This window comes from Pagrus pagrus (genome assembly GCF_965226575.1).
Source record: "Pagrus pagrus genome assembly, chromosome: 14".
Taxonomy (NCBI): domain Eukaryota; kingdom Metazoa; phylum Chordata; class Actinopteri; order Spariformes; family Sparidae; genus Pagrus; species Pagrus pagrus.
In genome coordinates, this window is record NC_140198.1 from 16,017,851 (window position 1) to 16,040,101 (window position 22,251).

Below are 22,251 nucleotides of genomic sequence, written 5' to 3' on the forward strand. Positions count from 1 at the left end.
GTAATCTGTGCACCCTGGTTAAGTGCATCTATTTCCTCTGAATTGACACGTCTGCTTTATGCTATTTTAATGGGAATTTCAATATTTTTTGAATATATTTTGCCTAATAAAACATGCCAAAGTTATTCTTGGGTGGCTTTGTCAAAAATAATTTTTTGATTCAACACATGGGTTGTCATGCAATGAGTTCTATATTTCAGGGGACAAATGATCTCTTGCACACAAAGTGTAAACCAAGTGCAACTTGACACCAAACTCAAATCTGTGTCTGGTCTGATGGTTCAAAACGGTTAAAAGCATTTAGCGAGGTTGCAGTGTCTGCAGCATACAGTGCCAGTGTTTCCCCAGATTTGTGTTTGATGTTTAAGATACAGATCCTTTGAAAACAGAAATTTATTGGACTGTTTGGTCGTTGATTTAATGACAAACCCTGTAGGTTGACAAATCAGAGTTGTGTTGAATTGTGATTTATTCTATTTACTATTAAATTATTCACCGATTGTAATTTCATAATTTTGGGCCAGTTTGCACACTGTTGTTTTGAAATTAACGGTCTGTTGGTTTCAGCTGGCCCTATGGGAAAAGGACTAGTGCTATTTTCAAGATGTTAATACTGATATTGTCAACATATATATTAACTTAAGTTCACTATCAGTTAATCAAGACCAAAGTGAAATGACGATATATGATGATGATAATTGGGTCAAACACACATACACACAGTTATGATCAAATGCTTGTTGCTTGATGTCGTGCTGTTTCTGCTACCATATAATTCAAAAATTGAATTATTTGTGTACAAAATTCCACGACAAGAGGTACACACATTTGAGCATGACTACATACATACAGTGTAATACTCAGGTTAAATCACACAAACATTTTAAATCACATACTTGGTTGTTTTCTAATATTGAGAAATGCAGTGGTCACCTTTCTGAAGTAGTGTCCTGTTTGACTAGACCATTGTGTCTGCGATGTAAAAAGGGAAATATAAAGCAAGTTTGTTTGTGTTGTGATGATTTGCAGTATTGTAATCCACACTGGCTGGAAAGCATTGCTTTTATAGACCAAAATATACAAAAATAGACTATTTGGGTCTGTGGGCTCAAACAAAATGTAAGTCTTAATGACAAAATGTGTTTCTCTCCATAAATAAAGCAAAATTCTGTTCAAACTGTGTTTTATCTTTTTTTTTTTTTTTTTTTTGATTAAACAGGAAAGAGACCTGACAAGATAACAAAAACACAACTGTATTGAATGTTTTGTTTGGCAGTCATTTAAGTGATCTACTTGAATTAAACAACATATTAAAGCTTAGACATGGTGATGTCTGATGTGAAAAGGTAAGAAAATATTCTCCTTTGTCAGTCTGCCAATATGCTTATTGATCCATATGCATAGCTCTCATCCTCCAGAAGTCTATGCAGTGTGTAACACATACTGGGATTCAAGACTTTTCTGTATGAACTTTTCAACACCCTGATTGAATTACCATTGAAAAAGTGAAATGTTTCAAGTTAAGATTCACTCATACTGAAATTAAATGATAACATTTAGTTCTTAAAGACAGCTGACTAGATGGTCCGAAGTCCTAATTGTTTCTTAGAGGCAGGTAAACAAATGAGAATCAATGCTGTCAATGAGTCTCAAAGGTTCGTTAGTGGGATGGTACAGCCCTGTTGAATTAAAAAGTACTCTTAATATTTGTGGATTAATGGGCTAAAAGCTTGAAGTCTATACTTGTGTAATTTGTCACAAGTTAGACACCAGCAAGGCAATGTTGTGACTCCAATCCGTCAGTATACGGAAGTTACAGTTGTGCAACAGCTTCCACAGCACATGCACACTATCTGCTGGTTAAATGTTGTAATAGCTCAGGGCATGTGTCAGTAAGACACGCACAGGCATGTAAATGATTTTACATGAATTTCACTAACAGACACTAAAATGATCCTTTAAACTAATACTTCCAAGTGTCCCTAATAAAAATAATCCTTTAAATGAGTCTTCAGAGTCTCTAAAGCCTTTAAAAGAGACAAAATCCAGTTGTGGTTACATGGACAATATTTATTAAATCGGATTGAAATCATTCTGATTAGATTCCGGCTGAACTGTTAACATGGATCATGCTAATTTTCATGCAAGTTTACATGCCCCAAATGTAACGGAAGAGGAATGAAGGTTATAAGGATTAGTTAATTAAAGCGGTACATCCATTGCAGAGTTTTATCAACACATACAGTACTGTGCACACTTAATATAAAGCTGTTTGTATAGACTGTCGTGCAATGATAAAGGAGGATTGGGCATATCCACCTCCAAAAGGCTTGTTCTCTTTGGCCCGCTGAGTAATTAGCTCTGGCACAAGTTCAGATTTGGTGATCATCAACCTTGTCTTTGGAGAACTACGCACCATCTTGTCTTTGATTCGGCTACAGTGAGCAGCTCATTCAGGGAGTTTAGATTGTGGGAGGTCATCCTGCCCTGGGAGTGTAGAGATGAGTCAACATGCATAGAAACCTAGTGACGTCTTTGTGCTGAGCTCTCTCTGGGAATACTAAAGCACCAGATGCTCTCCGGGGGATTCCTTTGTGTAGTCACTTTCAGAGCTTAAAACGGGAATGCTGTCGTCATTTCTGCCTCCACACAGTGCAAGTGCACATTCAGCAGTCTTGTTTTTATCTAAATTTTGTTTTGAAATGTCTATTTAAATACGTCAATAAAAACATTTGTTGGAGGCCATATCTAGGGTAAAGGTGAAAATTGTATTGAAATACTGGATAGACCCAATCACTGAAGAGACATCAACAGAATACCTTGGTAACTTGGACACAAGTGGCTAAAGACAAGCTGAAAGATAACAGAGGTTAAAGGATAAGTTCACTCCAAAATGAAAATGTAGTTATTGTCTACTCACCCCCATGCTGATGGGAAGCCAGGTGAAGTTTCATAATCCACAAAACATTTCTAGAGTGTCACAGCAAAACAGTGTAGCAGCATTCTCCTTAACAACCGAAGTAGATGTAACTGAATTTTATTTACTTATCCTTTAAAACATACTCCGCTTGGGTCGCTGTGCAGGGAAATGTGTGACTGTGCTGAAAAGAAGATGAGTAATTTAGTGTTGACAACAAATTCTCAATCAGGTGTGAGCAGGAAGTTTCATCCATAGCAGACAGATACATAATCAAGCATCAAGCATTTATTACACATATACACAAAACATGGTGGTACAAAGAAGACATATTTTGGTTGACTGAGCAGTGGGGAGAAGGTTTGATGAGTCACCATGTTTTGGTTGGTGCACACCAAGAGAAGTCAAGAGGCCTGAGGTCTTGTGTCCCATGATAAACCAGGTAGAATCTCTGATGTAAAATGTGATGACATTTCATGAAAGAGGCTATTACTGTGATGTAATTAAAAATTATTTCTGCTATCTGTTGCTGCTGTTTGTTTGTCATGATTTTTTTTGGGCCTTCCCCCTGGCACCCACTGTTCTTTGTAGGCACAGATGATTTGACCTTTTTGAAGTTCTGTTAGTTGTCTTTTTCTGCTTCAAAAAATCTCTTATAACTTTCTTTCAACCTATAATAACCCCAAATTACAGAAGTAAAATTGTGAAGTTATCTCAGAGTTTAAGTCATGTGTATCCCATGCATTGAGCTATCCTACTCTTGTCATTACTTCAAAATTTGCAAAGGTAACTGTCTCAACTGATTCGAACCCTTGTTATCTGGATGCAGGCGCTGTGTGATCTCTGTTGGGGCCACCAGGACTACACTGCTCTTTGCATTCACTTCCTTTATGTCTATAAGTGAAAGAGTACACCGATCCAAGTCACACGCCGACACAAATCAGTTGAAAAGGTGAATCTAGCCACTGTAATGGATGGTGTGGAGATACAATGACAACTTTTACATAAAGTACACGATGCACAGTAGTCAACTGAGTCTAAAATACAATGTCAGGGTGTGCGCAGATATGGCAGCTTAAGAAATAAGACCACCATTTTAAATAAACACAAATATACTGATTGGAAATATCGATTGGAAATGTGTGCTTAAGCTGAAGTAAATACCAAACGATTGAAGACTTAATGGAAACTAAGTACTTCCTATTAGTTCAATCTGTTTAGCCTTGGTAAAGCACTTAATAGGATTTAAGTGGTTTAATTCGTGGGTTAGAGGCAAACAGGACAAAAACCTTTGAAGAATAAGTTCCCCCAAAACCGACCTAGTTTTTGGTCTCACGACCTGTATCAAGACTGTCAATAATGTCTTTTCAAATCCATTTGGGTTCTCTGGGCTTCCGGGGATATGTATTATATTGGATGAGCCATTTTATGTTTTTCTTCTGGTTGTCCCCATCTACTTCAGTTGTTTCGGAGGATAGGCTACTCAATGCTGTTTTGCTGTGAATCCCCAGAAAGGTTCTGTCGACTACAAAACGTCACCCACCTTTCCATCGGCATGCAGGTGAGTAAACAATGACTGCACTTTTGTTTTGGGGTGAACTTATCCTTTAAAAGGGCGCTATGTAGTTTTGGAGACAAATCCAAACTCAGAATTTTAATATTTACAATAATAATGAGGTATTAATACATACTTGGAAATATTTATGTTCTATTACTGAATAAACAAGCTGTTCCAAAATATAAACTAAGTAAAGTGTGAAATTGTGTTGTCCTGTAAGGTCAGTTTGTTTATTCAGTCATTTAGTTTGTTTAGACATGAAGACGTAAATGAAGATCTTTCTCTTCTGATTACAATTTCCTGTGCAATTACCTCTGAAAAGTCTGGTCGTCTGACAGTGATGAAAAAGTCAGTGCACCTCTTGAGAGGCTGCTTAAATGTATTGATGTGATGTACTTGCAGGCTACAACACATTGCTTCTATCATTTTCTGCATTACTCACAGATCTGTGTGAAACGTGTCTGCTGAAAGTGAGAGTGAGGGCTGGACTCCGACAGAGACCAGAGACAGCAGCACAGAGGCAGCACACTGCCTGCCTGACTGACTGCAGCCATGATGATGCGGCTGCGGCGGGCGGAGTCTGCTGGCCTGAGCCCTCTCTTTCAGTCTGGCTGGCTGCTGTCCTGTCATCGGCCTGGGTGTGGTTTTTTCTCTTTCTTTTTTTTTTTGCAGTCGAGGGTACCGTTAGCAGGAAATCAAGCGCCAGTTCATTTTCACTTTAAGGCGAAACAAAGAAAAAAAACAGTCTCTGACGAGCAACCAGGTCGAAAGGGGGGCAGTTGTTCGAGCTGAAGCTAGAAGTACCGTTAGCTTCCTGGAGACGGGAGGGCGTTAGATTGGCGCCGTTGTTCTGATGGGAAAAAGTTTTCTGCTCTCTCGCTGACTGCTCTTATTTAACGAGTTTTTGTTTGTTAAAGCTGAACCGGACGTGAAAGGAAGGAAAGATGCCGAAGACGGTAAGAATGAAAGCTGCACTCACGTTATCATGTAAAAAAAAAAAAAGAGAGACAAAAAAAAAACTACCGTCTTTTTGTCCGCCTCTCTGTGAAATTCTCACCGGGACTTTGCTAGCTTGACATATCTACCTCCTAGCAACCGTAAACTAGCCGTAATTTCATCTCTGGTACATATTACAGCATTTTAAACTCTTCTACATCCCCTCCAGCTCACCCGAGCACCAACCGGGGTACTTTCCGTTAGGTGTGTGCGTGTGCGCGCTCCCGCCTGTTCGTCCATTAAAAATTAGCGCCTTTAATCAGAGCATTCATTCATCCAGGCGGCTGGCCTCTGTACGGCACCTTCTTACATTACTACCAACTCCTCTCCACAAGCCTGAAATCACGTTTCTGGAGTCGTGTCCAGCGGAAGTGGCTGTGTGGCCTGTAGTAGCAGGCGAGCTAGTCCTCCTAAAGGCCTCCTATTCAGTCAGGTCTAACAAGGAGGGATTTCAACTGTCACTCAGGCCAGCTGTGTGTGTGTGTGTGTGTGTGTGTTTGTATGTGTGTGTGTGTGTTTGTGCTTCCCAAATCTGGAGCAAATGGAGGCAAAGTTACAACAGGGAGGTGGCACAAGGGAAGGCACTGAGATCCATTATGCCATACAGCCACTGTGATGGAAAGAGATCATGTTTTTTTTGTTCTGAGCTGTGGTATCAAATGGAGAAGCCGACCAGATTTGTCCTGGTGCTGGTGTGAACAAAGAGAAGGAGGGTCAGGCAAAGATATCACAGACAAAGCCAAGCATGGCTCGGCCCATGCCTTCGTCAGTTGCGAACAGAAGTGAAAGTTCGTACCCATGTCTCCTGTCTGCCTCTGTTGAAAGCACGAGTTGGGCTTTGACTCAGCAAAATGCCTTTTGAATTGAATGAATAAATGAATCTCCACCCCTGGGTATGTGGTTTAAGTAAGCAATTTGGTCCACGTTATGTAAACCATCTTTATTTTGGAGCAGCCAGTAACAAGGCCAGTGTGGTACTAGATCATTTTCTTTAGAGATTTCAGTGATTATATATCTTATCGCTGCTAATGTATCATGACAACCGAATTATGAAATGCTGTACTTCCCGATTAGAAACAGAAATACAAATGGTACCAGGGGTTGTAGCCGCTTTCTTCCTGCCGCATTGTTTCTGCGAGCACTTCCTCAATACTTTTTCCAGCTGTCAAGCAGAAAAAATGTTACAGCATCCTGGCATTTAAAGGGCATTCACGTACCCATTATTACCAAAAGGAATTACTCTCTAAAATAAGCTTTCTAATTTTGTGTAAGTCGTTTGTGAAGTAGTTAAATTTGTGCTGTGAAGGCCTTTCATAACTATGAATTATTAAGCAGTGATTAACAATAATTTGGCACATTTATTCATCAAATGCTTTCAATTTAAGACAATAACACAAATATTATGTTCAAAATACATGTGAGCAGTGACACGGTATTTGTAAGAATCGGTATGCTGTTTGTCTTAAATTGAGCACAACAATGTCTGCACTAGCCAGATGTTCTTTGCAGCAGCGAAGCTAATAAGTATTATCATCATTAATATTTAAATAACGCGTTTTACTATGCTCTTGATATTTTTAGTCCTTTCCCTTAGTGTGCCAAATCTCTGCAGAGTGCAGCTGGGCCACTAGTGGCCCACAGATTGTTTTGTAGCTACTGAAGGAACAGCTGGTCACCTCAAAGACCTCAAAAGAAGCAGTTTGGCGGTCACAAGAGGTTCACAAGCATGGGGATATTGTAGGGAAAGTGCAGCTGTGTAGCAGAGATTTTAGCCTGGATATAGTAAAGGGTTAGAAAAGAGGAAACTAGTAGTGGGAAGAATAGATGGTCAGGAGGAAGCTGCAGAGGTTTTGAAAATAAACAGGGTAAATGAATGATGACAAAACGGATCATGGGATATGCTAGACAATACCAAAAATATAAACTAGGGGCCACCAAGAGAAGTTATATTTTGCCTTTTATTGAGATGGAGCAAAGCCTTAAATACATCAGGCTATATGTGACGTTATCTCTTCAAGGAATCAGTCACTGCACCTGTTGGATGGTGATTTCTGTGGTCATGTACAGTAGTGGTCTGTGTCCTTTAGTAAAGCTTGCGGCGCCATGTGAAGAGGCATTAGACGACGCGCCTGAAAGAGGGAAGCGACATAAACTGATTCAACAAATGCTCCAAAGCTCACTCTGCCCCCAGTGAAATATGTAAACCCAATTTTTCGCCCCATCCACATCAAGCCAGCTCAGGAAGTAAAAGATTCACAGCTTTAAAAAAAAGTTTTTCCATTAACTGTTTTGGTGACCCAGTTTTGATTTTCAGTTAACTGTGACTACCTTGATGTTTCATAAAAGCAATAATTATTGAGAAACTCTGCCTTTTCTTGCTGGACTTTTGTTGGCAGTGCTTCAGTTTCCCAAGGAAGTCATGTTGTGACTCAAGGTTTCTGCACTTACATCAGTTCCTCTCTGGTAATTTCCTCGTCTGCAGCCTTATATGGACTTTCACATCACAGTCTGGCTGTTCTCCTCCCTGCTTTCCCCTAGCGTGTTCCTCAGATGCCATGCTCCACTTTAGATTGCATTACAGCAGTGCAACAAGCTCAGGATTGACTGTGCATCTGTGTTTATCAGTATTTAAAATGCTAATTTTATATTTCAGTGGAGCTATAATAGTTTAGAGCATATTATTTGTTTAGACTTTGCTCTGATGTAATGTTGCGGCTATTAAGGAAGAAGTCACAAATTACAGGTTTAGACCAGATTTTTCTCAAGCACTAAACAGAACAAGAAACACACTATTCTTTTTGGTTTTTTTAGCCAAAATCTTACCCAAAAGATGTATTTGTGATACTAATTGAGCCTTAATAACAAAAACAATTCACTCTCTTATTTTCCTACTTAATGCTTGAGTGTTAAACACATTACAGCGTTAGTACAGCAGCCTGATTTTGACCAACTTGTGAATAAATGTTAATCACATAAAAAGCACCCTTTCATCCACAAATGCAGACAGCCTGTTATTATTATTATTATCACACCAAACTTTAAGTTTTAAACTTACCATGTTAGTCCATTATGTAGAAATCATAACAGATGCAGTTTTCTTGCTAGGAAGACCAAACCTTTAACAAGTGTGGCCATGGAGAAATGGTAAATGGAAAGAGCCAGAGGTATGCAAGCAGCGGATTAAATGAGTCTGTATTGCACATAGCAGAGCAGATTAACAGTGTGTGGAGGCAGAGGTGGTGGACAAACTGCAATCAAAACTTGCAGGGTTTTCACACAAATAGCTAGTCCAATGTTTTCTGGTTGGAGGTTGAGTGAAAAACAGACTTCTGAAAGTAAGTTCTTGTTCATTTTGTTGTCTTTCATTTTTAAAAAAATCTCTTGTATACTAATATACTTCTAATCCTCTGTTTTTTGTGTATTGATGCTTAGGATATAGTCTACCACTATAGACACTAAAATAAAATAACAATTATATGTTACAATGTCATGAGAGATGAATAAATCATTATTGAATGTTATACAAGCTTTAATCCAGCAAACTTCAAACTGTGTACATGATGAAAGAATAGTATAAGCAGATCACTACAGTGGGCGTTAGTCAACATAATATTTGCACACTGCAAACAGAGCTGGTGGTTTGTATCAGTGGATGTCTTGTTGTGTTTGTGTGGTAAATGTTGGATCTGCTGAGGATCCAGAATCATTCCTCACGGACCAGCTAGATCTTTACTGATTCTTATGGTTAGTTGCAAGAGGAACATTCAGGATTAACATAAACATACTTTCACTAAGAGTTTGGGGAATAGATGCCCCACTGACCTGCAAAAATTCGAGCCAGCTTGGATCTAATTGAAGGACTAAACTAGGATTAAATCATTAATTACACAGAAGAAATGAAAGGAGGCCACTGGGCTTATGATGGGTTGCACCACTCTGTAAATATGAAATTGAGTATTTGTAAAGTTGTATTTGGTCTATGAAAAAATTTATATTTGAGAACATATTTAGACAAGCATTAACACCTCTATGTTGGGTCTACGCATTTTCAACCAGACAATCTTTCAGACAATGAATATGATATTTGATAAGTGAATTACGTCAGCATCGGTGCCTGATATCGATATTGGATTGGATCTGTCCCAGCTCTATAGATATCAGTAAAACAATGGATTTAAACCCAAAAACAGACATGGCAGACAAAACCATCAGCGATAAAACAGTCCTTACTTGGTCAACAGAAGGTGAACAGTTGGCAATGTGATGGCAGGCAGCGGTCAGACGGATGACAATATATCACCACAATGAAGGCAGCCAGAACAGGACAAGTACTTGAAAGCTCAGGGAACATAGTCAATGTGGCTAAAAGTAGTAGCATCAGACTAATAAAAAATACCATAACTAATGGAGTAATGTGGGACTAGTCCCTCAACAGGATGTAGCTGATTGGAGAGAAAGCTTTAGTTTCTACCACAATGACCATTTTGTATTAAAAACAACTTGCAATCTTTTTGATTATCCTTGTAGCGTCATTTGAGTAATTTACAGAAGTGATCTTGGGAAACAGCTCCTAGAGACCCTTTCCCCTGTGTGTGTACTGTCGCCTGCTTAGAGAGGCTCATCCTCTTCTCCATCCACCTACTTCCTGTCACCCAGTTTGTTCTCATCAGTCATAGGGTTTCCATGGTTTAATGCTAAGAGACAGAGAGGGCGAGGCATTGATATTTTTTTTCCAAAGACATTCAGTGTTATTCAAGCAGACAGGTGACAATTTTATCTGTACCAGGCCACAAAGAAGAAATACAGCCTTCTGAAATAACATTACTCTTGTTTTTACTTCTAGGAACTTAATTGTTTTTTGTAGAATAGATACTCTCCTGTAGACTCACCATAAACACAGTAATATTTGTATATAGGCTTTAGAGGATATAAACATGCTTGTTGTCTTGCTCACAAGGCTTTTCACATGATTTCTCTTGTATTACTGGCTGCAAGCAGTAACACAACAAGACTGTTGTGCTGTGCCTCACACAGGATAGGTCATCAGCTTCACATTTTACCACACTCTCACTCTTCATATTCTTCTCTTTGCATCACCCTTAACTGTTAACTGTATGCTGCTGGGAGAGACAAGATTAAAATACCAACTGTACATTTTAATGTAAATGGTTTATCTGACTGGATTTAATCTGACTCTAGTTTCTTATGTCTCACATGTTGATCATGTTTCCGTTGCCTTCATTTGTCATTCAGATAAGATGTGAATCAGGTAGTGGTAGGTGTCACTAGCATGGTTACTGTGGTAACAAGGTTTATCCATTGTTAAATAATTGTTGACCTTAGTTGCTGACCTTGTGTGACTGTTATGGAAGGCATGACTCAGGTGCATGACTCATTTAGCAACCGTTGTATCTTTAAAGTTACTTTTATTATGTTTCTTCTTATTATTTCTTCTTTTTGACACTTTCACAGTGATGGGGAAGTGATCTTTTCCTAAACTAACCACATAATTGTATTGCCTTAATCTAACCAAGTAGTTTAGTTGGCCAAACATAACCAAGGATGTTGTTGCCTCAACCTAACCAAGTAGATTTGTTGCCTAAAACTAACCAAATAGTTATTTTACCTAAAACTAACCAAATAGTTTTCTTACCTAAACCTAAGTAGATTTGTTGCTTAAACCTAACCTAGCACTTTTGTTACCAAAACCTAACCAAGTAGTTTTGCTGCCTAAACCTAACCAAGTTGTTATGTTGTACAAAAGTAGTGTGCTTAACCCGTTCATCCACCACAACCTGCTCTCCAAGCAGACTTTATCACTTTTTGCTCAGTTGTAATGATGGTCTTGGAGTAACATCAATTATGTTGTCGTTGAAACAACAAGAAAACCGCAATATCAGACCACACATAAAGTATGATGTTTGAGTAGAGTGCATCTTAATGGAGAAAAAAGTCTGGTAGTTGTACTGTACTTCTACATCTAAGCCTGAGTCAGCTTTGGGCGTAACTGACAATTGAAATCACACCTCTTCTGTGTCAGTAGTTTCGCTTCCTCTTCCTGGTTTGGTGACCTGGTGTGTTTCTCAGGGTTCACTTTTAGATGAACTCTTTGATTGTTGCATGTACTTCTTAATGGCCATGTAAATATAAACTTGTCTTCTTCCTACTGATGATGGTGCATTTTTTTTGTTTTGAAAGTGTCAATACAACTTTCTAAATTCAGTTTGTTTTAGCCTTCCATCATTGGCTAGTTCGGTTTATCAAATAGTTTCACGCATTACAGCTTGTATGAAAACTGACATGAGCTGTGATTAAGATACAGATTTTGGTCTGTCAGTTAGTTTGTCTGTCCACCACTTTGGTTCAGACTGAAATAACAACTATACCATGAAGCTAATAAATTTAGTTATCCCTTAAATTTTCATTTGGCCCATCATCAGGCCAAAATTTCCAACACACTTTGTGTTTGGTGCTGATTTGCTAATGTTAGCTTGCCAACACGGAACATTAAATTGATATGGTGAGCTGAAAGGGAAGAGGAGTTTTTCATTATGACCAATTATGTAAGTCGGCTTATGGGATATCTTGAAACTGGATGTGAGGCTGATTTGGATACTCAGTATTTTTAACAATAAGTCACTAACTTTTTTACCATTTAATGGTTAAATATTATGTGATTGAAATTCCGTCATTAGGGTTTCGGTTTCTGATAAATGTTCCTTTTTGTGGGTCAGGACTTTTTCAACATATCCGTTGTACATTTGGATAAAGAATTGCCTCGAAAATGCCACGTCATGTTCGATTAAGTGTTATGAGGAAGTGATGAGTTGGTTTTCATAAATCCGAGGTCAGTTATACTGACATGAGAGGAGATGAGACCTTTATGATTTCCCCGGGGCCAGTAGTCGTAGTCGGACACAGCTGTATGAGTAAGGATAAAGGAAGTGGAGATATTAAAACAACAGAAAGCCTCAGTCAGTAAAGTAGAGAATTCTTGATGAAAGCTTCACATTGCATAGGTCCAACAACAAGCTGAGAGCTTATTAAAAGAGGAAATTATCAAAAATACACTATAGCAATACAACAAATTTGGTCTTTAGATATGCATCTAAATGATAAAAGTTGAAGAATTTATTTCTGTTGTTTTGGTGTGATTAAAAACTGTTAAAAGTAAGTCATGGAAACATGACACGTGAGCCTGAGAGGGGTGTTTTTGAGCATGTGCTAATAATAGTGTGTTAAGTGTTTTTGAATTCTGGCCATGAGGGACACACCCTAACCAGGCAGAAAATGTACTGGTGTAGTTCCTTTTTCATGCAACATTAGCTATTCTGACTCAGGAAATGAAACCGCTTAAACCCCAGCAGGGTGGTCATGAACTACTGTCTGCTGCACTAACGGAAAAATGTTCATCGAAGTTCATGATTGTCAGTTTAAAGAGCACTATGTCTGAATGATTCCAAGCAGATGTGTGTTGGAGTTCAGTGTAGGCCCAGATTATAGGTTTCACTGCAACTCTAACAGCCAGTGATGACAGGAAGTGACAAGAGGGGCAAGTGTCCTGGGTAGTAAATGGGGTCCTGCTGACATAAATGGGAAAGAACGCAACTCTAATCAGCCCTGCAACTGGGAAATAATGCATACCATTGTTGTTCAGGGCAGGCGTGGGCCTCAGCCTGCACAGTTATTTCCCAATAGTCCTGCATGCTGCTGTTTTCGTCCCCTCTAAGAGGTCAGAGAAAATGAGAAAGGCCTACATGGTCAGTTTACAAAGTACAGAATCAATTTAAACTCTGCCTGGGCGACCTCATGGATGGGGATTTAAAGGTCAAAAAAATGTACTCAACGTTTGGCATCAACATTTCAAGTCATCTAAATAAGGAGTACCTCACTTACAGCATATAGCTGACAAGTTGCTTGATACATGACAGGATGTAGGCGACTCTCATGAGAGCTCAGCGTTCAGCAGCGGTGCCGCACAAGGCCCAGCCACCAGAGGATGTGGTTACTTCCTGTAGATAAGTTCGATACTGAGACATGAGCCAGATTGGTACGTTTGTTGCATACACCTTGAGAGAGATGAGAAATGAAACATGATCTTTGAGAGTTTTACATAGAAAATAAAAAAATTCTTGGTATGCTTAAGCACAAGTTTATTCAAAACCTTCCCATGAGTTTAATTCAAAATCAGCCAATGAGCCACTGAGCCACCCAACTAAATCATCTGTATCTGTATACATATTCTGAATGCTTGGTGGTTAAAACTGATGTGGTGGGACTAACTGGAAGTTGTTATTTTACAGCGGAAATTGATATGGGTTGAGGAGAAGTTGCAGTTTTTACTACTTATGAGAAAACTATTTACAGAACAGCCTCAGAATTGAGCTTTAGATCAATGTTTTTTATCACAAGAATAAGAGAACTATTTATTGAAAATGTTTATTATAAACTACAATAAATACACCAGTCGTAAATTTTAAATTTTAAAACTCTACATGTAGTTACTTTAAGTAAAAAATTTAATCTCCTGATCAAGCCCAAAATAATAATGACACTCTTCTTTTGCATATAAATTGAGGGTTGAATTTATCACAATGATATATGAGAGAGGCGTCCACTTTACCCAAAATGCTTTCTGTTGATTTAGATTTTCACTCATTCTTCCCCGTTGCTCTCTTCCTCAGATTAGTGTAAGAGTGACCACGATGGATGCTGAACTGGAGTTCGCCATTCAGCCAAATACAACAGGGAAGCAACTCTTTGACCAGGTAAGAGAAACTTCTGACTGACTGTGATGTGCTTTCCAATGCCAGCAAGAAAAACTGAATGTGGAAGCACAAGTAATGGATTTTGTTTTGCATTTATGTTAGTTTATTTTTATGACTTATTTAATGTATTCACCCATTTATATTTTATATATTACTGTTTTGCAACGATTAAATAATTAATTTTCAACTATTATCACCAACTATAAGTCAACTCTCATTCAAGTCAACAGTCACTCTGATTTCAGCTTTTAAAATGTGAATGTTTTCTGGTTTCTTTACTCCTCTGTGACAGTAAACTGAATATCTTTGGATTTTGGACAAATCAAGACATTTTAAGACGTCATGTTGTGCTTTTAGAATTTGGCTGATTGACATTTTTCACCATTTTCTGACATTTTATAGACCAAACAAATAACAGATTGATCATCAATGAAAATAATCATGAATTGAAGCCCTAATTTATCCAATTTCTTGTTTTGTGAGTAGCGTAAAGGGACAAAAACTAGCATTATACAACATAGGGTTAAATAGTGATCAATAAATGAAGCTTGTACCGTGTTTGCATGTGAACCAATGTTCTTGGTTCCAAATAAGTACTTTTTTTAGTTTCAGAATAATTTTTATTTGTCATATTTTGTGTTTGATGATTGTAAGTGTGTGAGAAACCTCATACATTCATTAGCCTGACAAACAGCCTGTTATAGACCTGTTATAGAACACTGTTTGTTAATTTTTTCTGGTGGGGAAGCTCATTAATAACACTTCTGCTTTTATATTTTAAGGTTGTAAAGACCATTGGGCTGCGGGAGGTGTGGTACTTTGGACTCCAGTACCAGGATACAAAGGGTTTCTCTACATGGCTCAAGCTGAATAAGAAGGTGACTTAAGTATTTTTGCTTCACAACAATGCCTAAAGCACTGTTTTGTCCTTCTTTGTTAAGACTGAATTACTCAGTTGAACCCAGGTCTGTTTACAGAAGCGTGACCTCTACCCCTGACCCGTGTCATGTTTAATTTTAGGTGACAGCCCAGGATGTGAGGAAGGAAAGCCCGCTGCTGTTTAAGTTTCGTGCCAAGTTCTTCCCTGAGGATGTGTCAGAAGAGTTAATCCAGGATGCCACACAGCGGCTGTTCTTCCTGCAGGTGAAGGAGGGAATCTTAAATGACGACATCTACTGCCCTCCAGAGACAGCAGTCCTCCTGGCCTCCTATGCGGTGCAAGCCAAGTACGGCGACTACAACAAGGAAGTCCACACCCCAGGCTATCTGTCCAGTGAACAGCTGCTCCCTCAGAGGTAACACGGGTTTCACCTGTGCCAGTTTAAGTCTGGTGGATGTGCTTGTGTGAGCCATGTTTCCCCTCATGAATTCTGACACTCAGATGTCTTGTGTTGTCAGAGTTCTGGACCAGCACAAACTCAACAAGGACCAGTGGGAGGAGAGGATTCAAGTGTGGCACGAAGAACACAAGGGCATGATGAGGTAACCACTGACACGCGTTGAAGAAGAGAAACATCTTTGCCCACTTACGGTTTGGGCAGACGCTTTTCAAGAGGGTTTTTCACACTCATATCCCAAAAGGCTGACTGAAATGTGTATATTTAGGAACACAACAATAGCACCTGATTATACTTGGCTGGAGCTCTGCTAAACAACCTATTAAACACCTTTCATGCTGGACAGAAACCTGCTAGCACCCACTAACATCTGGCTTTTGACATTGATGTGTAAGGCAATATGTTCATTGCGGGGTCAAATGGTGTGCTATTTCTAGCTTTTTCCTCATTGCGTTGATCTTCTCAAGGCTTGTTTTCAGCCTTGTTGAACACCTCCCTGGGACATGCCACCTTGAGCTCAGTGTTGTCTGATTAAGTCTGTATGGCAATCAGGGTCAGGCAGAGTGTAGAACACCATGTGCTTAGGGTTTCAAAGCTTCACCATTTTAGACTTTTGTGCTACTTAATCAGTCTCTCTGATGTACTAAAGACACGCCTTGTTTGTCCACAGAGAGGAATCCATGATGGAGTATCTGAAAATCGCTCAAGATCTCGAGATGTACGGAGTCAACTACTTCAACATCAAGAATAAGAAAGGAACAGAGCTGTGGTTGGGAGTGGACGCTTTGGGGCTCAACATTTATGAACAGAATGACAAGTAAGTGATTCCAATTGTAGTAATAATTCAAAATCATTATGCTGCACATAATGTGTATTTATAACATTTATAATTCTTACCAGTACCAATACCTGTTCAATGAGTTGTTGTTTTTGTATTGTCTTCAACAGAATGACTCCCAAAATTGGATTTCCTTGGAGTGAAATCAGGAACATTTCCTTCAATGACAAGAAGTTTGTCATCAAACCAATTGACAAGAAAGCACCTGTATGTTAACTCTTGATAAAACACAACTTGTTAACAATCGGTAAATCATCTGTCTACGTGTTAGAACTAATACAAATCTATACTGTTGCTGTTTTAGGACTTTGTTTTCTACGCTCCGAGACTGCGCATCAACAAGCGCATCCTGGCTCTTTGCATGGGCAACCATGAGCTGTACATGCGCCGCCGCAAACCCGACACCATTGAGGTGCAGCAGATGAAGGCTCAGGCTCGGGAGGAGAAGAACCACAAGAAGATGGAGAGGTAAGTTTCAAGCTGTTATCAGAGAAGTCTACAGACATTTTGCATGCAGATTTGATGACACATGATATAATTCAGTAAAAGTGTGAATGTCCAATCCATCCAATACATCTAATACATCTTCTATGTTCATTAGAGCTCTGCTGGAGAATGAAAAGAGGAAAAGAGAACTTGCAGAAAAGGAAAAGGAGAAGATTGAAAAGGAAAAGGAAGAATTGATGGAGAGATTAAAGCAGATTGAGGAGCAGACAAAGAAAGCCCAACAAGGTGGGTGACCTGTCAGTGTTCAAGGAAAGCTTGTCGTTGTACTGTAATGAATGGTGATACTTACCTATAGATTGTGTGTCTGCACAGAGCTGGAGGAGCAAACACAGAAGGCTCTGGAGTTGGAGCTGGAGAGGAAGAGGGCTCAGGAGGAGGCTGAACGCCTGGAGTCTGATCTGAGGAGTGCTGAGGACTCCAAGGTGGCACTTCTGCAACAGTCAGAGAACCAGATGAAGAACCAAGAACACCTGGTCAGTCATGGAAAACTATTTGTCTAGTCATTGGCACTGAAACGAGAATATGTAAAAGTTTCATCACTGAGAAATTATGAGTTATTATGCTTCTAATATCAATATCAAGAATCTAAAAGAGAGTGTTGTTTGTTTGTTTTTTAGGCCACAGAGTTGGCTGACCTGACTTCGAAGATTTCCCTCCTGGAGGATGCCAAGAAGAAGAAGGAAGAAGAGGCGTCGCAGTGGCAAGAGAAGGTATGATCTGAATTTATCCTTTTTTATAGTAACCCAATAGTCTTCTCCCTTTAAATGTTCCTAAACAAGTATAAAGTTGTCATTTTCTCATGAAAGTCGTATGTTATCCAAGTGGAACAATCATTTCTGCGCTGCTGCATTCACCATTTTATTTAGGACGTCTTATGACAACATACATACAAATTAATAGTGCCTTTGTCATGTGATCAGCTATATCAGCATTCCAAAATGAGCTTAATAAATGAGACAACCATCAGGCATTATTTCGTCATACAGTGACGGCAGACATTCCTGAGCTCTTGTTGTGTGTTTTTGGTAGGAGGGGTGAAAGCCCACGGCCCAATTCATGACTTTTTTGGTAAAAGCCTTGTGTGCCAGCCCAGCCCCTTCATTTTTATGACTCATGTCATGCTGTTCGTGGTGGTCACGGCTGTCTGTGCGTGAAGGAAATCCTGTTCAACTCTTTTGCACCATTATGATATTCTGGCAGGAATGCTGTGCTAAGTGGTGGTTTCCATGTTGTGCATTTTTGGCAAACGTTCAGCTGAAATTCCAGTCTTACTCATAGTTGGCCCTTATTACTGGCTGCTTATAGCACAAGCATTGAGGCTTATACTGAATTACTGATATATATAAATGTCTGAACATTTACTGTATCTCCAAAGTATTTAAGAAATAAAGAAGTAATGGAGAAAATAAGGCAGCCTAAATACATCAGTTTTATTTTATTTTTTACCCTGTGGCTGAAGTTGATTGCTAGTGTATTTTAATAATACATTTTTAGTGACCAAAATAATTTAAACTTGCATAGCCAGAAGGGTAGAGCTAAAATGATAAGTCAAATGATCTGTTGTCTGATTAGTCACAGATTTCTTTCCTCTAGCACCACCATGAGGTCACCATGTTTAGCTTTAAGGGGAAAAATGTCTCAACAAGTTTTGGATAAAATGACATGTTATTTGTTACAAACATTCCCATTTCCCGCAGGATGAATTATAATAACTTTGGTGATCCCTGATTTTTTTTTATATAGTGTCATAAATTCTGTCTGTCCAGTACTTGAGTTTATAACCAATCTCCAGCAGAACTAGTGATATTCCTATTAGCCTCATATTTACATTGTTTCTAGTGCTTGTTAGCAAATATTAGAATGCATTAAGATGGTGAAATAATTAACGTTACAACATTGCAAATTACAAACATGTTAGCATAGTCATTGTGAGCTTTTACCGTGTTAGCATTTAGCTCTAAGAAGTAGTACAACTTCCCAGAGCTGCTAGCATTGCTGAAGACTTTTTAAAAATACTTTATTGTAATATTTCCTTCTTTATCTTCCATACAATTATTTAATTATGACTCCATTGTAATTTTTTTGTTCAATTAAATGAATAAATAACAAAAGATAATTACAACACCAACTCAAAAAAATACACAAACTCAGAAAAACAAGATCTGTGTTTGGCAAGTGGAAAATTAGCGCTTCTTTAAATAAAATAAAAAACAACTAGTGTTGTCAGTGCTTTGGGACATTAAAGATCCACTGAGTCTCTGTTTACTTATTTTAACAAAGATAGTAGTAGAAATTGTAGCGAGCCCTGAAAATATAACACATCATCTCATTCCCTGTTCCCTCAGGCTACCATGGTGCAGGAGGACCTGGAGAAGACCAAAGAGGAGCTCAAGAACAAAGTGATGGTGGCTCACGTCCAGGAGCCCCTCAACGCAGAGAACGAGCACGACGAGAATGACGAGGAAAGCGCAGAGGCTAGTGCAGAGTTCACAGCTGCCGCCACGTACAAGGACCGCAGTGAAGAGGAGCGCATGACTGAGGCTGAGAAGAACGAACGTCTGCAGAAACATCTACTCGTAAGTCTTCACTTACAGTATATCTCATATCTTATATATAAGATACATTTGATTGATAGATCGGAGGGATAATTGTATAATTTAGATCTTACAGGACACAAATGCTTTTTAAGTGTATTTTAGTCAGATTTTTGACGATAATAAAAGAGTTAGTTGAAGTAAATCACACCAGAAAAGAAATATCAGAAATAATGGTTCATAATAACATAACAGTGTGAGACACATTAACACTGTGATGACTGTATTTCTAGGCTCTAAGCTCAGAGCTGGCCAACGCTCGGGACGAGACCAAGAAAACAGTGAATGACATGATCCACGCAGAGAACATGAAGGCAGGACGAGACAAGTACAAGACCCTCAGACAGATCCGGTCAGGAAACACCAAACAGCGCATCGATGAGTTCGAATGCATGTGATGTCTGCGTTCACTATTGCAAAAGCCCACACTGCTGGGCCTTTCTGCCTGGACTGCAGTCCTGCCTCACTCAAGCTGTTTCCTCTGTTCCCAAATAAATCAGAGCCACGACATGACGTGGCCGCACAAGCACAGCACAATGTACAAATATGGATCGGGAAAACTCCATTTGTTATCATTCCTAACTTTGAATTTAGGCAAGTCACTGGTTGAAAAGGGACATACTGTATTTTATTAGTTCATTCCTCTCAAGGGGTTTATGTAGCATATTAGTTACGGGCTCAGGCCTCATTTCATGACACATTGAGTAAGCATTTTGAATTTCTTTATGTTTTTTGTCACATTTTTTGATCATGATTTAAAAATAAAAGGCTCAAATTTTATGTTTTCCTGTAGACACATGTACACATTCTTTACAGCAACCTGGATTTTCAGACAGTAACATTTCTCCAGTGGTCCGTTTCCCATACTTTTAAAACCAAATGCACTGTAATCTTCATAAGCGATTACATTTAATATGACCCTGAACTGTCTATGTGGAGCATCAACAGAGCAGTATTATTTTTTACTCTTCATTTGACTGTAACTGTTAAGGATCATACAGTATTCACCCCACTCACAAGGTGATATGAAGGATCAATTTCATTTTAATACTAGTGTTTGAAAAGCATTTTAATAACTAGCTAGACTGTTTATCCTGTCTACAATGAATGTCATCAATTCAATACAGCATTCAGCTAAAAATCTGACATAACATTTGAAGTTGATTGTACTGTTCATTCAAGAATTGTATTCCTCCGCTTTTAATTCCACTCATCCACTAGGATGTTGTTTGATAATCAAATGCAGATTTTGTGCATTGATATAACCAGTACAGCATAAGGAATTACACTGTAATTATCATGTCAAGTTGGCTTTTGTTGGAAAAAACAGATCCCAATAAAGTCATCTGCAAAGGTAAAAGTTGTAGTTTAATCTTAAGTGCTTTTCCACAAAATCCACGTAGAATTTGATGCATAAAATAAAATAACTTCATCAAACATGCACTGGACAACCATAGCTTACTTTTGCAAAAAACAAGTCAGAAGAGACTGACCGCCCTCGATGGGTGCCATTTCCAATGCATGCATTTTTGATATACTGTATGTATTTAATTACATTTGTGTATTTTGTAATTTGGATTTTTCAGATGTGATAAAATTGTGTAAGGTGAAAGATAGACACCGCTTAGGATATTTTTGTATTATAAATCTAGAAGTACTCGTCAAAGATAGCAGTTTTTGCTCAGAGAGAACAGCGTTTTGAAAAGTGTTGTGTTGTAGACTAATTGAACAGCTCGCGCTGTGATAGAAAGCTGATGGAACAAGCAACACCCCTAACCCTGTGATAGGACCGACAAGCCAGATGTTACTTCGTGATGCTAATTCTGTTCATGTTACATTTAAACCAGGCCAAAACATTTTTCAAAGGAGCGAACATAACGTTTATCCTAGTGCCATTATTCCAGATTCCATATTCCACTTAAAGGGTTTTGCTTGTTCTCAGATATTTAGAAATTCGTGTTTGAAAGATTTATTTACACTATTTTGCAAGTTCAAAGTGAATGTATCTTAGTGATAAATATTTCTTATTTTATTTTGATTTCTCTGAACATTTGTCGTTTGTACTGAGATGCATTTTGATATACAGTATTCTCGCCCATCGCTGCGTATAGTTCGTGTATCTGCCATGAATGATAAAAATGCAGTTGTTGCTATTTTGGATACCTTTCCATGCCTTTGACAATAACTTTTATAATGCTGCATTGTATGTTCTACCTGAAGCACCACGTGTTGACAGCCTTCTGTTAAAGATCAATCTGGACTCAAGTCATCATGTGTGAAAGAAATGTATTCAAAGATGCTACTCAATATTTTGTCTTGAATCAAAAAGCGACTGATTAATATTGTAATTTGACAGACAGTGCCTTGGCCAGGTCAGATCTTGCTGCTTCAAGTCTTCCTTTCACCAATGAATAAAAATCAAATTAAACTGTATTTCTTTTCTTGTGTGTTTTTGCATTTAATATTACTGTTCTAACTACCGTTGCTGCAATTTTTGTGATAACTAAAGTATTAAACCAGTGTTATTGTCCTGTCTCGTAAGCATCATTATACTCGATATATCTTAAAATGTATCTAGACATGCAGTTTATTAGTATGTTCACATTTACTCACACTCGTCAGATCCACTTCTTGTACTTGAAGTTGCAGTCTTGCAATGAACCACATGGTGGCAGTTTGCCCTCAGTCTGCAGTGAGAGCAACATGGAAACAATTTGAAGGTGGATCAGTTTATTC

At 38.6% G+C, this 22,251-nt stretch overlaps 1 protein-coding gene across 1 annotated transcript; it reads left to right on the top strand.

Annotated features, from left to right (window-relative positions):
• The first annotated feature begins 5,050 nt into the window (after positions 1-5,050).
• Positions 5,051-21,948, top strand: LOC311269745 (moesin). Its single transcript, XM_084374113.1, has 13 exons — positions 5,051-5,431; positions 14,156-14,239; positions 15,022-15,117; positions 15,260-15,534; positions 15,638-15,721; positions 16,247-16,393; positions 16,525-16,621; positions 16,719-16,882; positions 17,016-17,146; positions 17,234-17,394; positions 17,539-17,631; positions 19,267-19,497; positions 19,749-21,948. Exons 1-13 carry the CDS (start codon positions 5,420-5,422, stop codon positions 19,911-19,913), a joined length of 1,740 nt encoding a protein of 579 aa, XP_084230239.1. The 5' UTR covers positions 5,051-5,419; the 3' UTR covers positions 19,914-21,948.
• The last annotated feature ends 303 nt before the right edge of the window (positions 21,949-22,251 follow it).